Here is a 17,822-nt window from a genome sequence, read left to right on the forward strand (position 1 = left end):
GAAAGTAGGGGACCACCACTTTTTGAATAAAAAAACATTTGTTAAGGAAAAAGTATGAGTATTTTAAAAGAGAAGGTGGGGGACCACCAACTTTTTAATAGTATTTTAAGATTTTTATGGTGAAAAGGAATCCATTTATGGTATGTAGCATCTATTATGACATTTCCATTTAACGGAATTGTAGCATCTATAAAAAAAACGGAGGAAGTAGTGACTAACTAATTATAATCTATTTTCGTTCGATATAGTTTGTTTTTATTTGATATGGTTACTTTTTGTATCATATAATCAGTTTTTGTATGATATATTTTTTTTTTAATATAGTCAGTTTTTTTATGATATAGTTGGTCTTTTATTCTAATTATCTAATATACTAAGTTTTGTGTGGTAAATTCAGTTTGGGTACAAAACTGTAAACCCGATCTACCCATATATAGGGAAAAGATAAAATTACATGCTTTTTTTCGAAGGCATGATAATATTGTATTCTTAGCATGATATACATGATAATGAAATTATCATTTTTTTTCACCATATACCCCTAAGAAATAACGAAATTCACCATATACCCTCAATATTTCAGATATTCACCATATACCCCTAAGTTTTCAAAAACGTTCGCTAAATACATTTTTCCTAACGGACGTTAAGTTGTCATTTGTTTTATTTACAATTTTATCATTATTAACCCCTAAACCGTAATCCTAACCCACCACCTTTCCCCTGCTAGCCCTCCCAACCCACCCCTAGCGCAGCCCTCAACCCCTCCCTCTCCCTTCCACCCTCGTAGTCCCCTGCCCCTTTCCTCTGCACCCCACCCCTTCCGCCTCCCCTCCACCCCTGCAATGTTTTGTGCATACATGATTTTTGCACTAGATCGAAAAAGTGGTTAGGTGATCTAAAGGATTAGCAACTCTCTTTTGTTTAAAATTTTCATAATAATGCAATGAAACATTAGGAAAAATTGACAGAAATAATCCCAACTATGAACGGTTGGTCTGCTTAAAATAATCTCAACTTTGGGTTATATTGAAATAATCCAAACTACTTGGAGTACCTCCCATAATTCAAACTTTTTCCTTGCCTTCAATGATCTCTTCTGGGTCTATTATATATAGGATAATTAAAAATTTAGATTATTTTGAAAAAGTATTCAAAATAGTTTGGATTATTCTATAATAACCCATAATTGGAATTATTTTGAGCGGAATGGCGATAGTCTGGATTATTTTAGTTAATTTTTCCAAAACATTATTTCTATTATACCTCTAATTTTCTCTCCAATTATTTTTACGATATCTATATCACAATTTACTTTATGTGCTTATAGGATTGTCGACCCTTAAGATCACCAAAATATTTTCCAACATCATAATATTTAGGGACTAGCCACTAGGGAGTATTAAAAATTTAAATTGTACTCCTTCCGTTTTATTTTAATTGTTACACTTTGACATTTTACACTATTCACAAATTGCATTTTGACCCTCGTTTGTGATTTGTACGTGAATAAAAACATAGTCATGTGAGATCTTGTTAGATTCGTTTTGATATGTACTTTTTATAATTTTTACAAATACAAAACTAAAGAGATATGTCTTCAAAATTTTGCATCAGCATGCGTGAGAACTGAGAAGTGTAAGTGTGTATATTAAAATGAAACCAATGAAGGAATCTGGAACGCTATAGATTAATAATAGATGGAATCTAAGATAAAGAAACGTTGCTTGTCTCTTCTTTCTCCTCTGTGTTTCATTCGAACCTAAAGAACCCTAAATTTTTATCTAACACAGAAATTGGAGATGGAGGACCTAACAATTGAGACCAGGTTTGACCTATTTATATATATATTCTTATTTTATTATATTTATAAGCTTTATATACGTGGTTTTTCATTAATTTATCGAAGAAATTTTGGTGAAATATATGATCATTATTTTGGATGATATTAGTATTAAGATTATATGAAATTTGATCCTCGAAATCTGAAATTGTAATTCCTTTTCACTTTTTTTTTTAAAAATAAAATTTAATTTTTCTAAGGATTTTGATGAATTTTAGTTGTTGTTTTTGAATTGGATGTGGAATTGTTGAGTAATTTTGGTTTGATCTCAACTAAAAGTGACGACATGTCCTTGAATGAAAATACAGAGGTAGAGGTTGCTTCAATTACTGTTTTTAGAATTACAATTTATTTTGAATTTGCAACATTTACTCAAAATTATATGCAAATTTGATATAATTTATGCACATTCACCTCTAGAATATATATATTTTGAAGTTAATCACTAACTAAACTCGCATTATTAAACAAAAAACACTTAGCTATCATTAAGAGAATTTCATTCTAGTATTCACATCCATGTCAAAACATATGCACATTAACAAAGTATACTTTCTCCATTCTGAAATGAGTGAAACACTTCTCTTTCTTATGTGAGAGCTTTTAGATAGAAGTGTTTTAATTATTTCAAAACGGAGGAAGTATTATTTATGTACTTTTGAAGCGGTAAATGAATGTGAGAAAGTTTGGCGGAAATCAGAATTGGTTGCTACAACCTGTTTATTTTGGGTGTGATACAATGCTTCTATCTCTTAGGATTATAGAATTATTTTGGTCCTTAGGATGTTGCGTTTTGTTTTTCAATGCTAGCCAAAATACAATCATCACCAAACAAGTTTATAAGACAACTACTACCTCCGTTTCTTTTTAATGGTTACACTTTGACATTTTTCACTATTTACAAATTGCACTTTGACCCTCGTTTGTGATTTATGCGTGAATAAAAACATAGTCATGTGGGATCTTGTTAGATTCGTATTAGTATGTATTTTATTAATATGTAGTTTTTATATTTTTTACAAATACAAAATTAGAGATATAAAGGCTCAAAGTAGTGCATCGGCATGCGTGAAAAGTGTAAGTGTAACAATTAAAAAGAAACGGAGGTAGTATAATTTAGTAATCCTGAGGCTTGGAATTGGATAGAGATAAATCATCACCAAACAATTGAGTGCTCATAATAAACAATCACCAACTATATTTGCAATGAGAACTACTTCCTTCTGCTTAATTGAGTTTTAAATCTAGAATACTTGTTTTAAATATATATATGCACATTTGCTTAAAATAATATGCACATTCACTGATTTGATTTGTTAATAGATGAAGGATGGTGTTTGTGAATCTGGAGAAAGCAATAAATCATACAGATAGTTTTGATTAATGTGTGATATTCCAAATCCGCTTTTATGTTTACCTTGATAGCCATAACTGTCCAACCTAAAGCGCTTCTCAAGTCTTACAAGGTACTCTTTCGGTTTTGGGACATCGAAGAAATTTGCATTAAACTACATAAACATGCATTCTACTAGCTGCAATTTTTTTTGTGTTGTTAGGGCTGACTAATATAAATGTAGATATGTTAGGGTTGGCTATTTAGCAGTAGCACTAAATTTTTTTCCCTCTGTTGACTAGCAATCTTGATAATCTCTCTTACATATTCTAAATTAATTGTAGTATTTGTTTCCTCTTAATTAGATGTGGCTTTTAATTCTAGCCTAACGTGCCTATTTTTCCAATGTGTTATTGTGAGACATTGTCAAAGATCATGAATCAGATACATAAGTAAAGATATGGGTCATGTGTTAGGCCTCATGTTATTGAGCATTAGGTTTCCTGTTTAAAGGGTAAAGGGTGAAAACTTGTATTAGCCTATTTTCATGTGTTAAGCCATTAATATGAAGCTTGTCAAATGAAACGTATCTCAAAATGGATGTGCATATATTTTAAATGAATGTGCATATATTTTATATTGAATGTGCTGTATGTGCATATATTATACCCCAATGTTGTTCATATTATTAACGGTTTGATACTTTGATATAATAAATAGAATAACTTCTACGAAATATATTGTATTCATATTTGTTAGTGAATTAAGCAGTTGATTATGTAAAACTAAGGCGTCTACAATTCAAAAAGCCTATTAGCTCAATTGGTAGAGCAGTGTGCTATAGTGTACATAGACTGTAGGTTCAAATCCTACATAGGCTTCATTTCAAAATACTCATCATCAAAATTTTGTATCAACCAGGCCATAAAAAAATTGTATTAACCCAAGACACACCAAGTTTACATAAAAATATCTCATTATGGCAATGAATTTATTCTGATTAGGTTATATATTACATTATTTTCATTTTATAGTATCTGCTTTATGCAGTAGATATGTGAACGAAGAACTAAATGCTCGGACCTTCTAGTTTAGGCTTAAAACAACCAAGGCTTTTGAAAATAACCAAGTGTACACCTGCACATATACTTGTTTGAGATACACATTTAAGACTCTTGAAACTTTACTAAGAAATAACATTCTTACATGCCTCTCCTCTCCTCATTATCTCTACTTATATAGCTTTCTATCCAAGCTAACTTATTCTAGCAACAAGAGTAGACAATTACAATTACCCAATAGTTCACACTAATGTCAAAACATAGCATTGTGAAATATTGTAATTATGTTGATTGTGGGATGCTAGTTTCAGTACTTATTAGAAGGTGGTAAAATATATAAAAGTCAATTGACATTCATATCACTATATATGTTACGCGGAAGGCGGTGTGTGGCGATGACTTCAAGTGGTGTAGCTTTCAGGTTGGTTAGTCCGAAACCTTCTGTCATGTCGACAGTTCCATCACATGGAATTGAGATGTCAAATCCATGAAGTAAACTAGCTAGTGTAAACTGCATGGCTAGTAGGGCAAAGGATATACCAGGACAGATCCTCCTACCACTTCCAAATGGCATGTATTCAAATTGCTGGCCTCTAACATCATACTGTTTATAAGTTGTAAGAAACCTTTCAGGATGAAACTCCAAAGGGTCTTCCCACACTTCTGGATCTCTGTGTATTTTGTAAAGATTAACAAACAGCTGAGTGCCAACTGGGATGTAGTAACCGCTCACAGTGCAATCTGTAATGGCTTCCCGAGGGACTGAAAGAGGTGCAGCAGGGTATAGTCTCATAGTCTCCTTAAGAACAGCTTGTAAGTAAACTAAATTCTTGAGGTCCGATTCTTCCACCTGCCTCTCTTTTCCCACCACGTTGTCGAGCTCAGCCTGAGTCTTCTTCAGGATATCCTTATTGTTGAGTAGCAATGAAAGTGCCCATGTTAGGGTTACTGCTGTGGTGTCTGTTGCTGCTAAAATCATGGCCTGTCAAGAGGAAGAAAACTTTTACCTATAGATGAGTGATAATTGTAAAATGTTATGGAACTGTATTTTGAGGACTAGTCAGAAACATGATAGGTCAATCGACTAGCAGAATAAGTTTAAATATGCTCCAAAGTTTTAGGTAAGCTGACGAGTGTAGCCATAAATCATAATGATAAGATGTACTAATATTTTTGCCCTTGTGACATTAGATTGTCCAAGAATTCACCAACCATTTAAAGTATTATTTGATAACATATGGTAAATCACATCTAAAATAAGTAACATATAGAGGTGCTTACCATGGAAGTGGCTTTGATAATTGTATCTGAATCAAATTTGAAAGGTTTATCCTGTCCAGTCTCAAAAACACTGAGCATCACATCCATGAAATCCCTCTTTTCATCTTTCTCTTTCGAGCTTTTTCTTTCTTTGTGCTCCTCCAACCACTTTTGAGCTACAACATCAATCACTTTTGCGACCCTTTTCATTTTCTTCTCATACCCTCCAATATCTAGCCACCTCAAAAACGGAAGTGCATCTGCAGGGACGAATACGCCTGCCAGTTCGAAGAAATCCCTGATCGCCTTCATGCACTGATTATGTACCTCACTTTGGTGAAATTCAATCGAGGACTTGCCTGAAACTAATCTTATTATAGTGTTTATGCTTATGTCATGAAACCATTGTTTCATATCAACTAATTCAGACCCTGTACCTGATATTCTGTTTATACCTGATCTTACTTCAGAAACTCTGACATTCTTAAACATCTCTACCCGATGATTCGACAATAATTCAATAGTGATTATCTTACGCAGCTCGCGCCAGTATTCTCCATACGGGCTAAAGCCTAACAAGGCAGTGTTGTAAGCCATATGTTCTACAAAGATTTTGTGAGGTCTGTTTAAAAATACTTTGTCACCAGCACCTAAGCACTGTTTTGCCATTTCTGCTGAGCTTACAACCAAAGCTCGGTCTTTTCCGAGCTTAATCATGAAGATTGGACCATATGTATCTGCTAATTTTCCTAATGATATGTGAGGAAGGCCACTTAGAAGATGTAGGTGGCCAATAATAGGCCATGAATTAGATGGTATAGGAGGCTCTTTTCCTTTATTAGTATGGGTGTAATTTTTCCATTTTAGCAGACAGTAGAGAAATAGTAGCAAGGTAAGCAAGCTTGTTGTTGCAGTAGAGAGGTGAAATTCCATTTAGCTGAGATAGTAGGTTTTGAGTTTGTGTAGCAGTGAACTGAGAAAATGGGATATAAATTGAGCATTTTTCAGACACTAAATATGGTATAGGAGACAAGAATAGTTAAGTACTTCATTTAGTCAAAAGTTAGTATGTGAAGATTTACTTTCTATACGTGGGAAGAATTGTTGGAGTGTGACGCATGTTTGCCTCACAAGTCATAATAAACAACAATGAAATTGGTAATGCAATGAGATGACATATTGACATTTGCATATCCTTGAAATCCTGGTATACTGTTCTTAGTACTTAGTAGCCGCTTACAAGTGAGGTAAGGGGTGACGCTTAATGGAGTCCAATTTCGGAGAAACTGTTGGTAACTTTGACATATCACAAATTTTGGTATCAAAACTCAGTTAAATTGGTATCAAAATAGAGTTATTTGGTGACAAAATGTAACTTTGGTATCAAATTTACACTTCGGAACCAAGTAAAACTTATTTTAATATTGGTATCACAATGACTATATTTTGGGACGAAAGTTTTTGTGAGATGCAAATTGACATCTCTCTATGAGTCACCAATCCAAGCTTTCAATTTTGTAGCCTATCTCACTATATACTCCCTTTATCTTTTTTAAGTTGCTAGATTTTACCATTTAGATATGTCTCTTTTAGTTGCTACATTTACCAAATATATCTACTTTTAGTATGTGATACTTATATATTATTCACCTTTATATCCTTATTTTTGTTTTCATCATACAAAAAGACAACTACTTTATGCTTTATTGCTCTACTTTTCAATAGTCCCCACATGTTTCCTTGGTCTATGTGTGTAGCAACTAAAAAATGATAAAAGGAGTATTTTACATGGTTTTCCTACGTAGACATCGTAGTTGATTGGTTCATAATAATGCATTATTTTACCCTTATATATTAGTCATTTGAATAGATTTTATAGATATATATGAGATATTAGTGAGACTTATTAATATATACTTATTTTTCATAATTATTTAATATTTTATATATATTGAGCTCTAATTGTTTTTATTTTATCTAAATTTATCTTAAGTGTCGACTCGTGAGCAATAAAGATGATTTCAAGAGCAAATATACAAGTGTGAGGCCCAAACAATACAGGATGAAGAAAATATTAGCCCAAGTCTCATATTAACATAAGTTTAAAGCAAGTTGAAAAAGAGACTACTGGGACACTAACACCTATTCCCTTTACTCAAGCAAAATCTGAAAAAAAGATACAGAGAGAGCATATGGAATTAGAGATTAAGTTTTATTTTATTTCCTTATCTTAGCCTAAGGTTGTGGGGTATATATTTTCCCCTCATTCTCTTCAACAGGGGACGGAAGCAGCGGGATTGCTAATTCAATCTTTGCATCTTAATGGTCTGCTATTTCAATTCATGTTTTAGTCTAAAGTTTGTCTTATTATATTCTCTTGTTTATTAGTACGTATTTCATCTAGAATTTCAAGTAGAAAGTATTCAAGTGGTTTCTTTCACTAATGCTTCAATTTGTTTGGTTCCTAGTGTAGAATTCTATTGCTCACTACTTATTAGAGTGAAGGTATACGTGTTTAGAATAAGTTATAATTCTATCAATCTCTATGAAGTCTTTATTTGCTAGAGTAATTATTAGCCTTTTTACCCTTAATCTCTATTATATAAGGGAAGGGGGAGCAATGGTGTCCTCTTTTGAAATGTCTATTTTACCCCCCTTCTCATTCTAAATTACAAATTCACTTACAAATTAAAGGGGGCTTCAAACAAAAATACCAAAAAGATAATTATAACAATCACTCACAAGTGAACTAAAATCATAAAATTGCATAATTTACGTTATGTAAATCACTAAAATGAGGAAACTTTATAAAAACTTAATAATTCACTTACAAACTACGACCTATGAAAAAATTGACTTGAAATTAAAGTGTTCACTTTCTTTACAATTTATGAAGTATTGTGCTTAATTCAAAAATCAACTAAAAAATTATAATACTAGAAATCATAAATAAAATTTTTATTTTGTTCATAGAATTTAACTTTGAAAAGTAAAAAAAAAAAAATAGAAGAATGGTGAGAGACTTAAGTGACGGAAACTAAACCAATCAAATTTTGAAACTAAAAACAATTATACTTCGACTAATGTTCAAATTTTGACTCTTATGCCGAAGAAAATCGAGTTTATGTTTCGAAAAAAATTCAAGCACGCATCGCGTGCAAAAAATTCTAGTTCATTATATGATATTAGATTAGTAGTTTAGATATATATAGTTTTAATATTATTGTTCTGTTATTTATACATCACTATAGTACTTCTATTTCTTGTCTTAGGAAGTAACTTTAGTTGTTTAATCTTTATATATAATCACCTATTAGTGTTAAATCAACATCACTAGTTTTAACAGACTCTAATTGTTTAAATTCATATAATATAATTAAGTGGATAATAAAATTTAATAACAACATCCTTGTGGGTTCGACCGTATTTGCTCGTGATACTACTTTTGTACACCGTGCACTTGCGGTACTAGTTTTTAATCGTACAGTAGTGCATGCCCCAAACAACAGTCAACTAACAAGGTTTAACAATTTGTTTTTCCTATACCCACATGATGAGAAAGCTCCAAAATCTATTGTTTGGTATTTTGTGTAAGGGAATTATGTGTAACTTTTAGAAAGTTTAGAGGTAAAATGTGAAAAGTTCAAAAAGGTTGGGTACAACGTAGAATTTCGTAAAACACAGGGTACTACATAGAAAACTTCTATTTATATAATCTATATAAATATATTAAAAATCATGCTTGACAATGTTTATGAATCCAGGGCTTGAACCCCTGACCTCAAGTAAGGATTTTCAAAGATTTGCCATATGTTCTTACATCTTTTAGTGATTCATGTTTCCACAAAATTATTGATATGTGTTGTAATTAGTAATGCGGCAGTTAATTCCTACTTCCAGCCATAAAATTTATTTTTCTATTAAATTTCTTTTTTGCAGTCATCCCCTTGCTACATCTCTCGTTTTGAAATTCACCATGATCATTAGAGTCATCTAATTCGTAATTAACGGGGTTGCGTTACAAATTATTCTTGATGTTAATCACATCTTATTGCTATTGTTCGAGAATATGAATCAGGAGATGGAGTTCAAAGGTCAGAGAGCAACACTCATAAAGAAGGTTACTGAAATCATTAATTTCTTTGCAGATATAATTTAATTCAGTTGTGCTTTTATGTGCCATGTGAAATCTTTTCCTCTTGCACTAGAATTTTGTCGTATGTGCAATGAAACAACAATAGAATGGTCGTCATCTTATTTTTTGGAAAAAATATAATGATGTCTTAGAATCGACCAAATGAGTTATTCATAAGAATTAAGATACATTTAACACTACACCAAGTGATATATGGTGTAATAATTTTAAAATTTAATTATTTGCAGATAAAATTTAAGTATCCGGGGCATAAAACCCGAATCTAAAAATTAAACTAGTTGCTTACATTAAAAGTGGCAAATGTTGGACAAAAAAGTGAGAGGGCCAATGTTTGATCATTGCATCTTGTTGAGTCATGTAGTATTTTGATGATTGTAAACAAATGATGATTATCTAACTAACATGTGTGTTTGAGATGTGCATATTACATTAACATGAAGTAAGTCATCAAAGGTTGAATATATCACATCATGAAGGTTTTTCAACAAGTGAAGTTCCTAAAAGAGTTCTTATAAGGAACATAAATAGAAGTTCCCAAAAGAGTTCCTATAAGGAACATAGATAGAGCGGTTCCTAGGTACATCCTATGAGGAACATTGAATATGAAGTTCTGGAGCAGTTCCTGAGTGGGAGCAACAATATAACGTTTCAGAGTTGAAACAAAAAGTTCCTGAGCAGGAACTATGAGTGCGAAGTTTCTTAAAAGAACTAGCACACTGAAGTTCCAAAGGTGGAGCTATCAACATGCGGTTCTTGAGTTGGAGCAGCATGGAGCATGAAGGCAGAAAATATGAGTTTATTTTCCAGGATTCATGTAAGTATGTGGAAACGTGAAAGGTAATGGAACAAGGTCTAAAGGAACTCGTAAGGTCAAAGGAACTCGTGGAACTTAGAGTCAAAAGTATTTAAGAGTCAATAAATCTGATGCATATTATTATCTTAATCGATAAGAATTTATTTAGAGTTTATTTCTTAATAAATCTCTACGTGGTTAAATATTTATAAATAATATGCGTTAGTTGTTTTAGGATAAGTTTTAGTTTTACAATAAAAGATAAGTTTTAGTTTTAAAATAAAAGATAAGTTTTTAATAAAATCGGTATCTTTAGAATCTGATTTTATTTAATTTAATTTTATCTTTTCAGTTTTTGGAAAATAAAAAGCCTAGATTTATAATACGTATAATGAGTATTGTTAAAGAAATTATCTGTCTGTTCCTCTCTAAGGAACAAACGTGCTGGTCTATCAATCTAAGTTAAAGGAACAAAGTAGCAGTTAAAGGAATGGCGTGTAAATATTGTGCAACGCTTAAAAGGATTTTGTTGAGTTTTTATAGGCTATATTTTAGGAAAATGATTTTATATAATACAAATCTGATATTAAAGAAAAGATCTTTTATGTAAAAGATTTTATCTTTATTCCAAAATAAAATCATTTTCGAATTTACAAGAAAATCCTTTAAATATATTATTTGATAAAAAGATTAAATTTTGATGTTATTAATTAAAAAATCAAATTTAAATTACGGTTGCATAAGTAAAGGCTAGATTTTAGGAAGCAGTAACGAAATTCTCTCCCACGTTTAACAGTGATCATGGAGATCATGGGATGTTTAAGGAACGTGTTCCTTCGAGTAAGGAACATCATGGGATAATGGTTTAACCACTAACACATGATTAATCCCACGTTCATTCTAAAAGACTGCTATAAATATACAAGTTCAATTGAGTTTCAAATGGTCTGACTAGTGTCTTTCCATAGTGTTAGACTTATGTCATTCCATAAGTTTGGCTTAAGGAATAGCGTTACAAAAGAAATATGTTTTCTTTTCCTTGTTTGCGTCAGTTCCTTTGAGTTTCAAATTCCTACGAGTGCCATGTTCCATTACAGTTATTCAGTTTCTATATACTAGAGTTAAACCAAATTATCAAGCGTCTGTATTTGAGTTTGGGGTTAAAGGGTTTGAGTGAACTCTTGTAATGAGAACTTGGTAAAGGGTTTGAGTGAATTCTTGTATCAAGTTCGAGTTAGGAACTTGAGTAAGATCGAGTTAGGAACTTGAGTAAGTTCTTGTTGTGTATGCGTAGACTTAGGGTGAAGTCTATTTAGGGGTGAAGGGTTTGAGTAAACCTTTTGTAAAGAGTTGTGGGAACTCTTGAAAGACTTAGAGTTAAGTCTAGAATATAGAGTGGAGATTGTGAGAGAGTTGGAGTTCCGAGTGGAACTTGAGTATGTAATAGGTTGAATCATAGAAGATTTCCTATTATAGTGAAGAGTTTAAATCCTGAGTAGGTCGTGGTTTTTCTTCTTGTATTGAGACAAGAAGTTTCCACGTAAAAATCTCTCTTGCACTTTCAGTTCCTTATAGCTTATGTTTTAAATTCCGCATTATTTGGGCAATAGGTTCCACACTACAATTCACCCCCCTTCTTGTAGTGTTCCTAGTGAAATAACACATCTCTTTGGAAAAACAGTGAGCATCTAACCACTATGACACAACTTGTAACACCAAAACCTTAGGCTGTACATTAATTATACCATCTTCTCTTGGGAGGGCCAATCCCCTTCTAGCCCAACGGCAAATCCGTCCTTTCCTCCAGTTATTGACATGTTAAAAACAGACACTCCACTAGTGATATTTAATACCTTCTCTATTCTAAATTAAATGAAATAGTTTCCTCGAAAAACTTTTATATAAAATAAAGAAACGTTCCACCTATTTCAAAAAGTAGGAAGTAATTTATTAAGTTCTTATCAGTTATATTAGTGATAAATAGGTATTCCACGAAGAGGAATGGTGAAGTCTTGTGGTCGGTGGTATTATCATATGTGATAAGGGTTGCGGCCTTGCGGGGGTGGGGGCTGGCAGGGGGAGGGGTGATGGGTTAGGTTAAGAAGTAGGATTAAGGTTAGGGTTTAGGGGTTTAAGAGTTAGGGGTTAACAATGAAAAAATTATAATTAATGCAAATAAGTTAACGTTTGTTGGAAAAGGGTAGAGATGATCATGGGCCAGGCCGGGCCGCGGCAAAAAAAATTTGCCCATTGGTCGGGCCGGGCTGGGCCAAAATTCGGGCCGAATTTTTGTGCCCAAAGCCCGCTATTTCAGGCCAAATTTAGCGGGCTTTTCGAGCCAAAACGGGCAGGGCCAAAAAATAAATTAAAAAGTCGTTTTTGGTTTGCCCAAAGCCGAAAAAATCGGGTCGCGCCGAAAAATTCTGCCCAAAACCCGGCCTAAAATCGAGTCGGGCCAAAATGATCAGCTCTAGAAAAGGGTATTTGGTGACGTTTTCGAAAACTCAGGGGTATATGGTAAATATCTGAAACATTGAGGGTATATAATGAATTTTGTGATTTTGGGGGTATTTGGTGAAAAACCATAATTTTAAAATCCTTTAGGACATACATGTAATTTGGTCACTCATTCCCAAACCTCTAACGTCAAAAAGTTTCTCAATTTTTCAAAAAGAGCTTTTAGGTTCTAATCAACTACCTTCTCTAAAACTTTTCTTTACCATATACTCAAATTATAGGATTGACTAGTCAATTCCTTAATATTAATTCAAATCTTTAATTTTTTTCCAAACCTCTCGTACCAATAAGAACATGTAACCAAGTGCATGTAATGGATGGTACATCATCTCGTTAGATATATATGTAGATTTAACATTTTAAGAATCCATGATTTTCAGAAAAATGTTGTTATTTGTGTTCTCAAATCTTGCAACTTGTTTCACCTTTTCAAATATAATTGTTCGCGAGATTCTTTTTATCAAAAAAAATAAATTAAAAGGTATGTTCTTTTAATTTAGACTAGATTTTTATTTACTATATGTTCTTTTCAATTATGACCTATGTTCTTAATTGGAGATTTACGTATTCTTTAATTTTAAATTACGTATTCTTTTATAAAAATGATATATTTTTTAATATACACAATAAACACTATGCACCCCACTAATGTAGTACATCATCTACGCTTTAAACCTCTCATTACCGAACAACGCCACAATTTAAATAATTAGTCTTCAAAAAAAAAAAAAAACAGTCTACTCACCTCCCTCTTTTCTGAATTTGTCATCCCCTCTCCCCGCCAAATTCCCTCACATAAACCATAACTGTCTCACTCTCTCCCGCCACTCTCTGTCATCACTGCTGAAGCTACTTGTTCACCACCACCGACGGAGGAGGCTCTCCGATCAAGCCATCCTTTTCACCATTCGACTCGAACTCGAATTTGTCTATACTGGAAGGTTAGGGAAATAGTTTCTTGAAATTAGGAATTAGGATGATAAGTAATTGTGAATCAAGAAAATCTCAATCTGAGATAATGAGAGAGAGTTAAGGAAAGAACAAGAGAGAGAAAGTTTTATTGAGGTAGAAAATGTTCTTATGAACCATTACAGAAAAGGAAGACCACTATTTATAGTTGTGGTAGTTACAACAAGATAACAGAAAAATAACAAACCACTTTATTACTATTTACAATATATTCTTCATATTCCCCCTTCAAGCTGGACTTGTTGAGCAATTAACAAGGCCAAGCTTGGAAGCCAAAATATGATGTTGAGGACCTGGCAATGGTTTTGTGAGAAGATCAGCAAGTTGAGATGAACTGTTAACATGGACTGTTTGTAAAAATCCAGCTTCTACTTGTTCTCGAACATAATGGCAATCCCTTTTTAAGTGCTTTGTTCTCTCATGGAACACTGGGTTCTGTGCAATATGTTGAGCAGCTTGATTATCACAATACATAAATATAGGAAGTTTAACAGGAACATACAAATCTTGTAAAAGGCCTTCAACCCAAACAATCTCAGAAGCTGTGGAAGACATACTTCTATATTCTGCTTCAGCAGAAGATTTGCTAACAGTTCTTTGTTTCTTAGTTTTCCATGAAACTAGATGATTTCCCAAAAAAATACAATAAGCACTGAGAGATCGACTGCTAAACAGGCATGAGCTCCAATCAGCATCACTATAAGCAGTGAGGGATAGATCACAGGAAGATGAGTAAAACAAGCCCATGTTGATAGTGTGTTTGAGATATCTGACAACATACATGGCTGCCTGAAGATGTGGCTTTCTAGGACAGCTCAAGAACTGACTAAGATGCTGAGTGGCATAGGAAATATCTGGCCTTGTTATATTCAAGTATAACAATCTCCCTATAAGTCTTCTATATATCTCAGGATCATCCAAACATTCACCCAAATCAGTGGATAGACCTAAACCCTTAGGTAAAGGAGAAGAAACAGGTTTGGAAGAGGCCAACTTGAGATCTTTTATTATGTCTGAAATGTATTTTCTTTGGCTCAATACAGTACCTGAAGCATCTCTGATAACTTCTATCCCTAAGAAGTATTTCATTTCTCCCAAATCTTTAATGGTAAAAGCTTGATCTAAAGCCCTTTTTATCTGATCAATTTGAGATTGATTTGTTCCAGTCAATACCATATCATCTACATAAACTAAGATGATAATGAATTCCCCATCAAGAGTTCTAGTGAATAAAGAATAATCTTGTTTTGACTGAACAAAACCAAGACCAAGAAGGAATTTACTTAATTCTTTATTCCACTGTCTGGAGGCTTGCTTCAAACCATATAAAGATCTCTTAAGTCTGCAAACATCATCAACACCAGCCTTTTTATAACCCAGAGGAGGTTTCATGAAGACTTCTTCATCTAAGTAGCCATGGAGGAATGCATTGTTTATGTCTAATTGACATAAAGGCCAGTGCTTAGCTGTAGCTAAAGAGATAATGATCCGGACAGTTGCTATTTTTGCAACAGGAGAGAATGTATGAGTGAAATCCTTCCCTTCTACTTGCTGATAACCAGTGGCCACTAAACGAGCCTTATACCTTTCAACTGTGCCATCTGGATTATATTTAATCTTAAACACCCATTTAGACCCAATAGCCTTCTTCCCATGAGGTAATTTTTGCAGCTCCCAAGTGTTATTAGCCTCAAGAGCATCCAATTCCTTTTGCATAGCCACTTGCCATTCAGGAAAAACACTTGCTTGATAATAAGTGGAAGGTTCCACCTTAGCAGAATGTATATTAGCAAAGAAAGAGAAGGAAGAAGTAGAATTAGGGAGAGTAGGACAAATAAAATCATTGAATTTTGTAGGTGGTTTGACAATTCTTGTAGAGTGTCTAGGAGGAGGGACTGAAATAGAAGATGAAGGAACAGAAGTAATATGAATAGTAGAAGAAGGATCAGGATTAATATCAGGAGAGTTATGAATAGAATTATGTTGTGTAGAAGAAGTGGGAATAGAATCAGGTTGAATAACAGAATTATGTTGTGTAGAATTATGGTGAGGTAAAGAAGACTCTGAAGAATTTGAAGCAAAAATGAGAGAAGAGTGTAATAAGGGAGATAAATGTGTAGCAGTAGACTGAGGTCTAAGCAAAGAAGATGTAGGAGGAGTAATAGGGTCAGAAGTATGAGAAGAAACATGGTCAGAATCATGTAAGGAGATGAGTGAAGTAGTTGTAGAAGTATGAGGTGAAGGAATAGCTGTAGATGTAGGTTTAAAAGGAAATATATCTTCCTTGAATAGAACATCTCTTGTGACAAAACATTTATGTGTTGTCAAATCATAGACCTTATAGCCTTTTTGGCCAAAAGAGTAGCCAAGAAAGACACACCTAGCAGCTCTAGGCATAAATTTGTCTTTGGTTCTTGTATGTGCATAGCACAAACATCCAAATACCTTCAACATAGAGTAATCAGGTGACTGTTTATATAAAATTTCAAATGGGGCTGTCCAGTTTAAGACTGAGGAAGGAAGATGATTTATAAGAAAGGTAGCTGTTAAGATACAGTCACCCCAAAATTTGGTAGGCATATGAGCATGAAATTTCAAGGCTCTAGCTACTTCTAAGAGATGTTTATGCTTGCGTTCTACACGGCCATTTTGCTGTGGGACACCAGCTAAACTCTTCTGGTGTAAAACTCCTTTAGAAAGGAAGAAAGAAGTACATTGATCTTGAATGATTTCAGTACCATTATCAGATCTGATACATTTTATTTGAGTGTGGAATTGTGTGTTGACCATAGCAAAGAAAGATTCAATGACTTTGAACACTTGCATTTTATTTTGAATCAAATATGTCCAAGTACATCTACTGTGATCATCAAGTATGGTAAGGAAATATGAAGCACCTAAGAGTGTTTTAGTTTTATATGAACCCCAAAGGTCCATATGAACAAGATCAAAGCATGTTTTGGCTCTGTTTAGACTTCTAGGGAAAGGAGACTTGTGATGTTTTGCAAAAACACAGATTTCACAAAAAAAATCATCCAAGTGAGAACACTGACAGATAGGAATGTGTTTCATGGTAGAAACAGAAACATGACCTAATCTGGCATGTAAGATTTCAAGTTTGACAGAATTTGTGTGAGATGAAACATTATGGATGGAATGATTAGAATGAGTATAGTTATCTGAAGATTTATGAATTAGATCAAATGAGTTGGTAGTAACAACTGAAGTGTTAAGCATGTACAGCCCTTTGATCTTTTTGCCTATGGCCAGGATAGAAGAAGAAGATGATTGGAAAAACATACATTCTGTAGGTGAAAATTTCACAAGCAATGAATTATTATCAAGCAATTGTCCTAATGACAATAAGTTTTGCTTAAAAGAAGGAACAAACAAGACATTCTTAAGTATAATACCACAAGCAAGCACAATATCACCAATTTCATGCACATATTTGCAACTACCATCAGGCAAACCAATCTCTAAAGCCTTCACAAGCTTTTTCTTAGAACAAAATAAATTAGAATCATATGTCATATGATCTGTGGCTCCGGAATCTACAATCCATATACTTGTATTACCATTAGATGAAGAGAAATTACCTGCATAATAGGCATGTGTGTCATGATTACTGGAAGATTCTCCAGTAATCTCTCTTCTTACTCGAGCAGAATGAGCAAAAGAAGTACTGGCAGGTGATTCTTCCATAGCTTGTTTTCCTTTCAAATTCTTCATCACTTCTTGAATAATGGTCTGCATAGTATTAGGATCTATACTACCAGATTGTGTGCCAGAAATTGAGCCAATATGAGATGGACCAGATGCAGAAAAATCCAGAGGATTATCATCATATTCATAACCTTCAGCCATGACATGAGCAGCCATTTTACCAC

The 17,822-nt window shown here is 33.4% G+C and overlaps 1 protein-coding gene and 1 long non-coding RNA gene across 2 annotated transcripts; one reads left to right on the forward strand and one right to left on the reverse strand.

Moving 5' to 3' along the window:
• Positions 1 to 1,728: 1,728 nt before the first annotated feature.
• On the forward strand, positions 1,729 to 4,482 carry LOC109135681 (uncharacterized). Its single transcript, XR_007268955.2, has 2 exons — positions 1,729 to 1,828; positions 3,167 to 4,482. It is a non-coding gene; the product is annotated as an uncharacterized LOC109135681 (long non-coding RNA).
• Positions 4,290 to 6,587, reverse strand: LOC104900562 (cytochrome P450 CYP82D47-like). The gene is made up of 2 exons (XM_010688007.4): positions 5,519 to 6,587; positions 4,290 to 5,219 (listed from the first exon to the last, which is right to left on the reverse strand). The coding sequence occupies exons 1-2, from the start codon at positions 6,428 to 6,430 to the stop codon at positions 4,581 to 4,583; spliced, it is 1,551 nt and encodes a 516-aa protein (XP_010686309.2). The 5' UTR covers positions 6,431 to 6,587; the 3' UTR covers positions 4,290 to 4,580.
• Between the last annotated feature and the right edge of the window lie 11,235 nt (positions 6,588 to 17,822).

The sequence above is a fragment of the Beta vulgaris genome, chromosome 8, assembly GCF_026745355.1.
Source record: "Beta vulgaris subsp. vulgaris cultivar EL10 chromosome 8, EL10.2, whole genome shotgun sequence".
Lineage (NCBI taxonomy): Eukaryota > Viridiplantae > Streptophyta > Magnoliopsida > Caryophyllales > Amaranthaceae > Beta > Beta vulgaris.

What these genes read in the sequence shown, in the direction of transcription:
- LOC104900562 (XM_010688007.4), bottom strand. Translation starts at nt 6,430, where the DNA reads ATGGAATTTCACCTCTCTACTGCAACAACAAGCTTGCTTACCTTGCTA. An exon ending in TTATCAAAGCCACTTCCATG is followed by an intron (nt 5,220 to 5,518) that starts GTAAGCACCTCT and finishes TCCTCTTGACAG; the next exon opens with GCCATGATTTTAGCAGCAAC.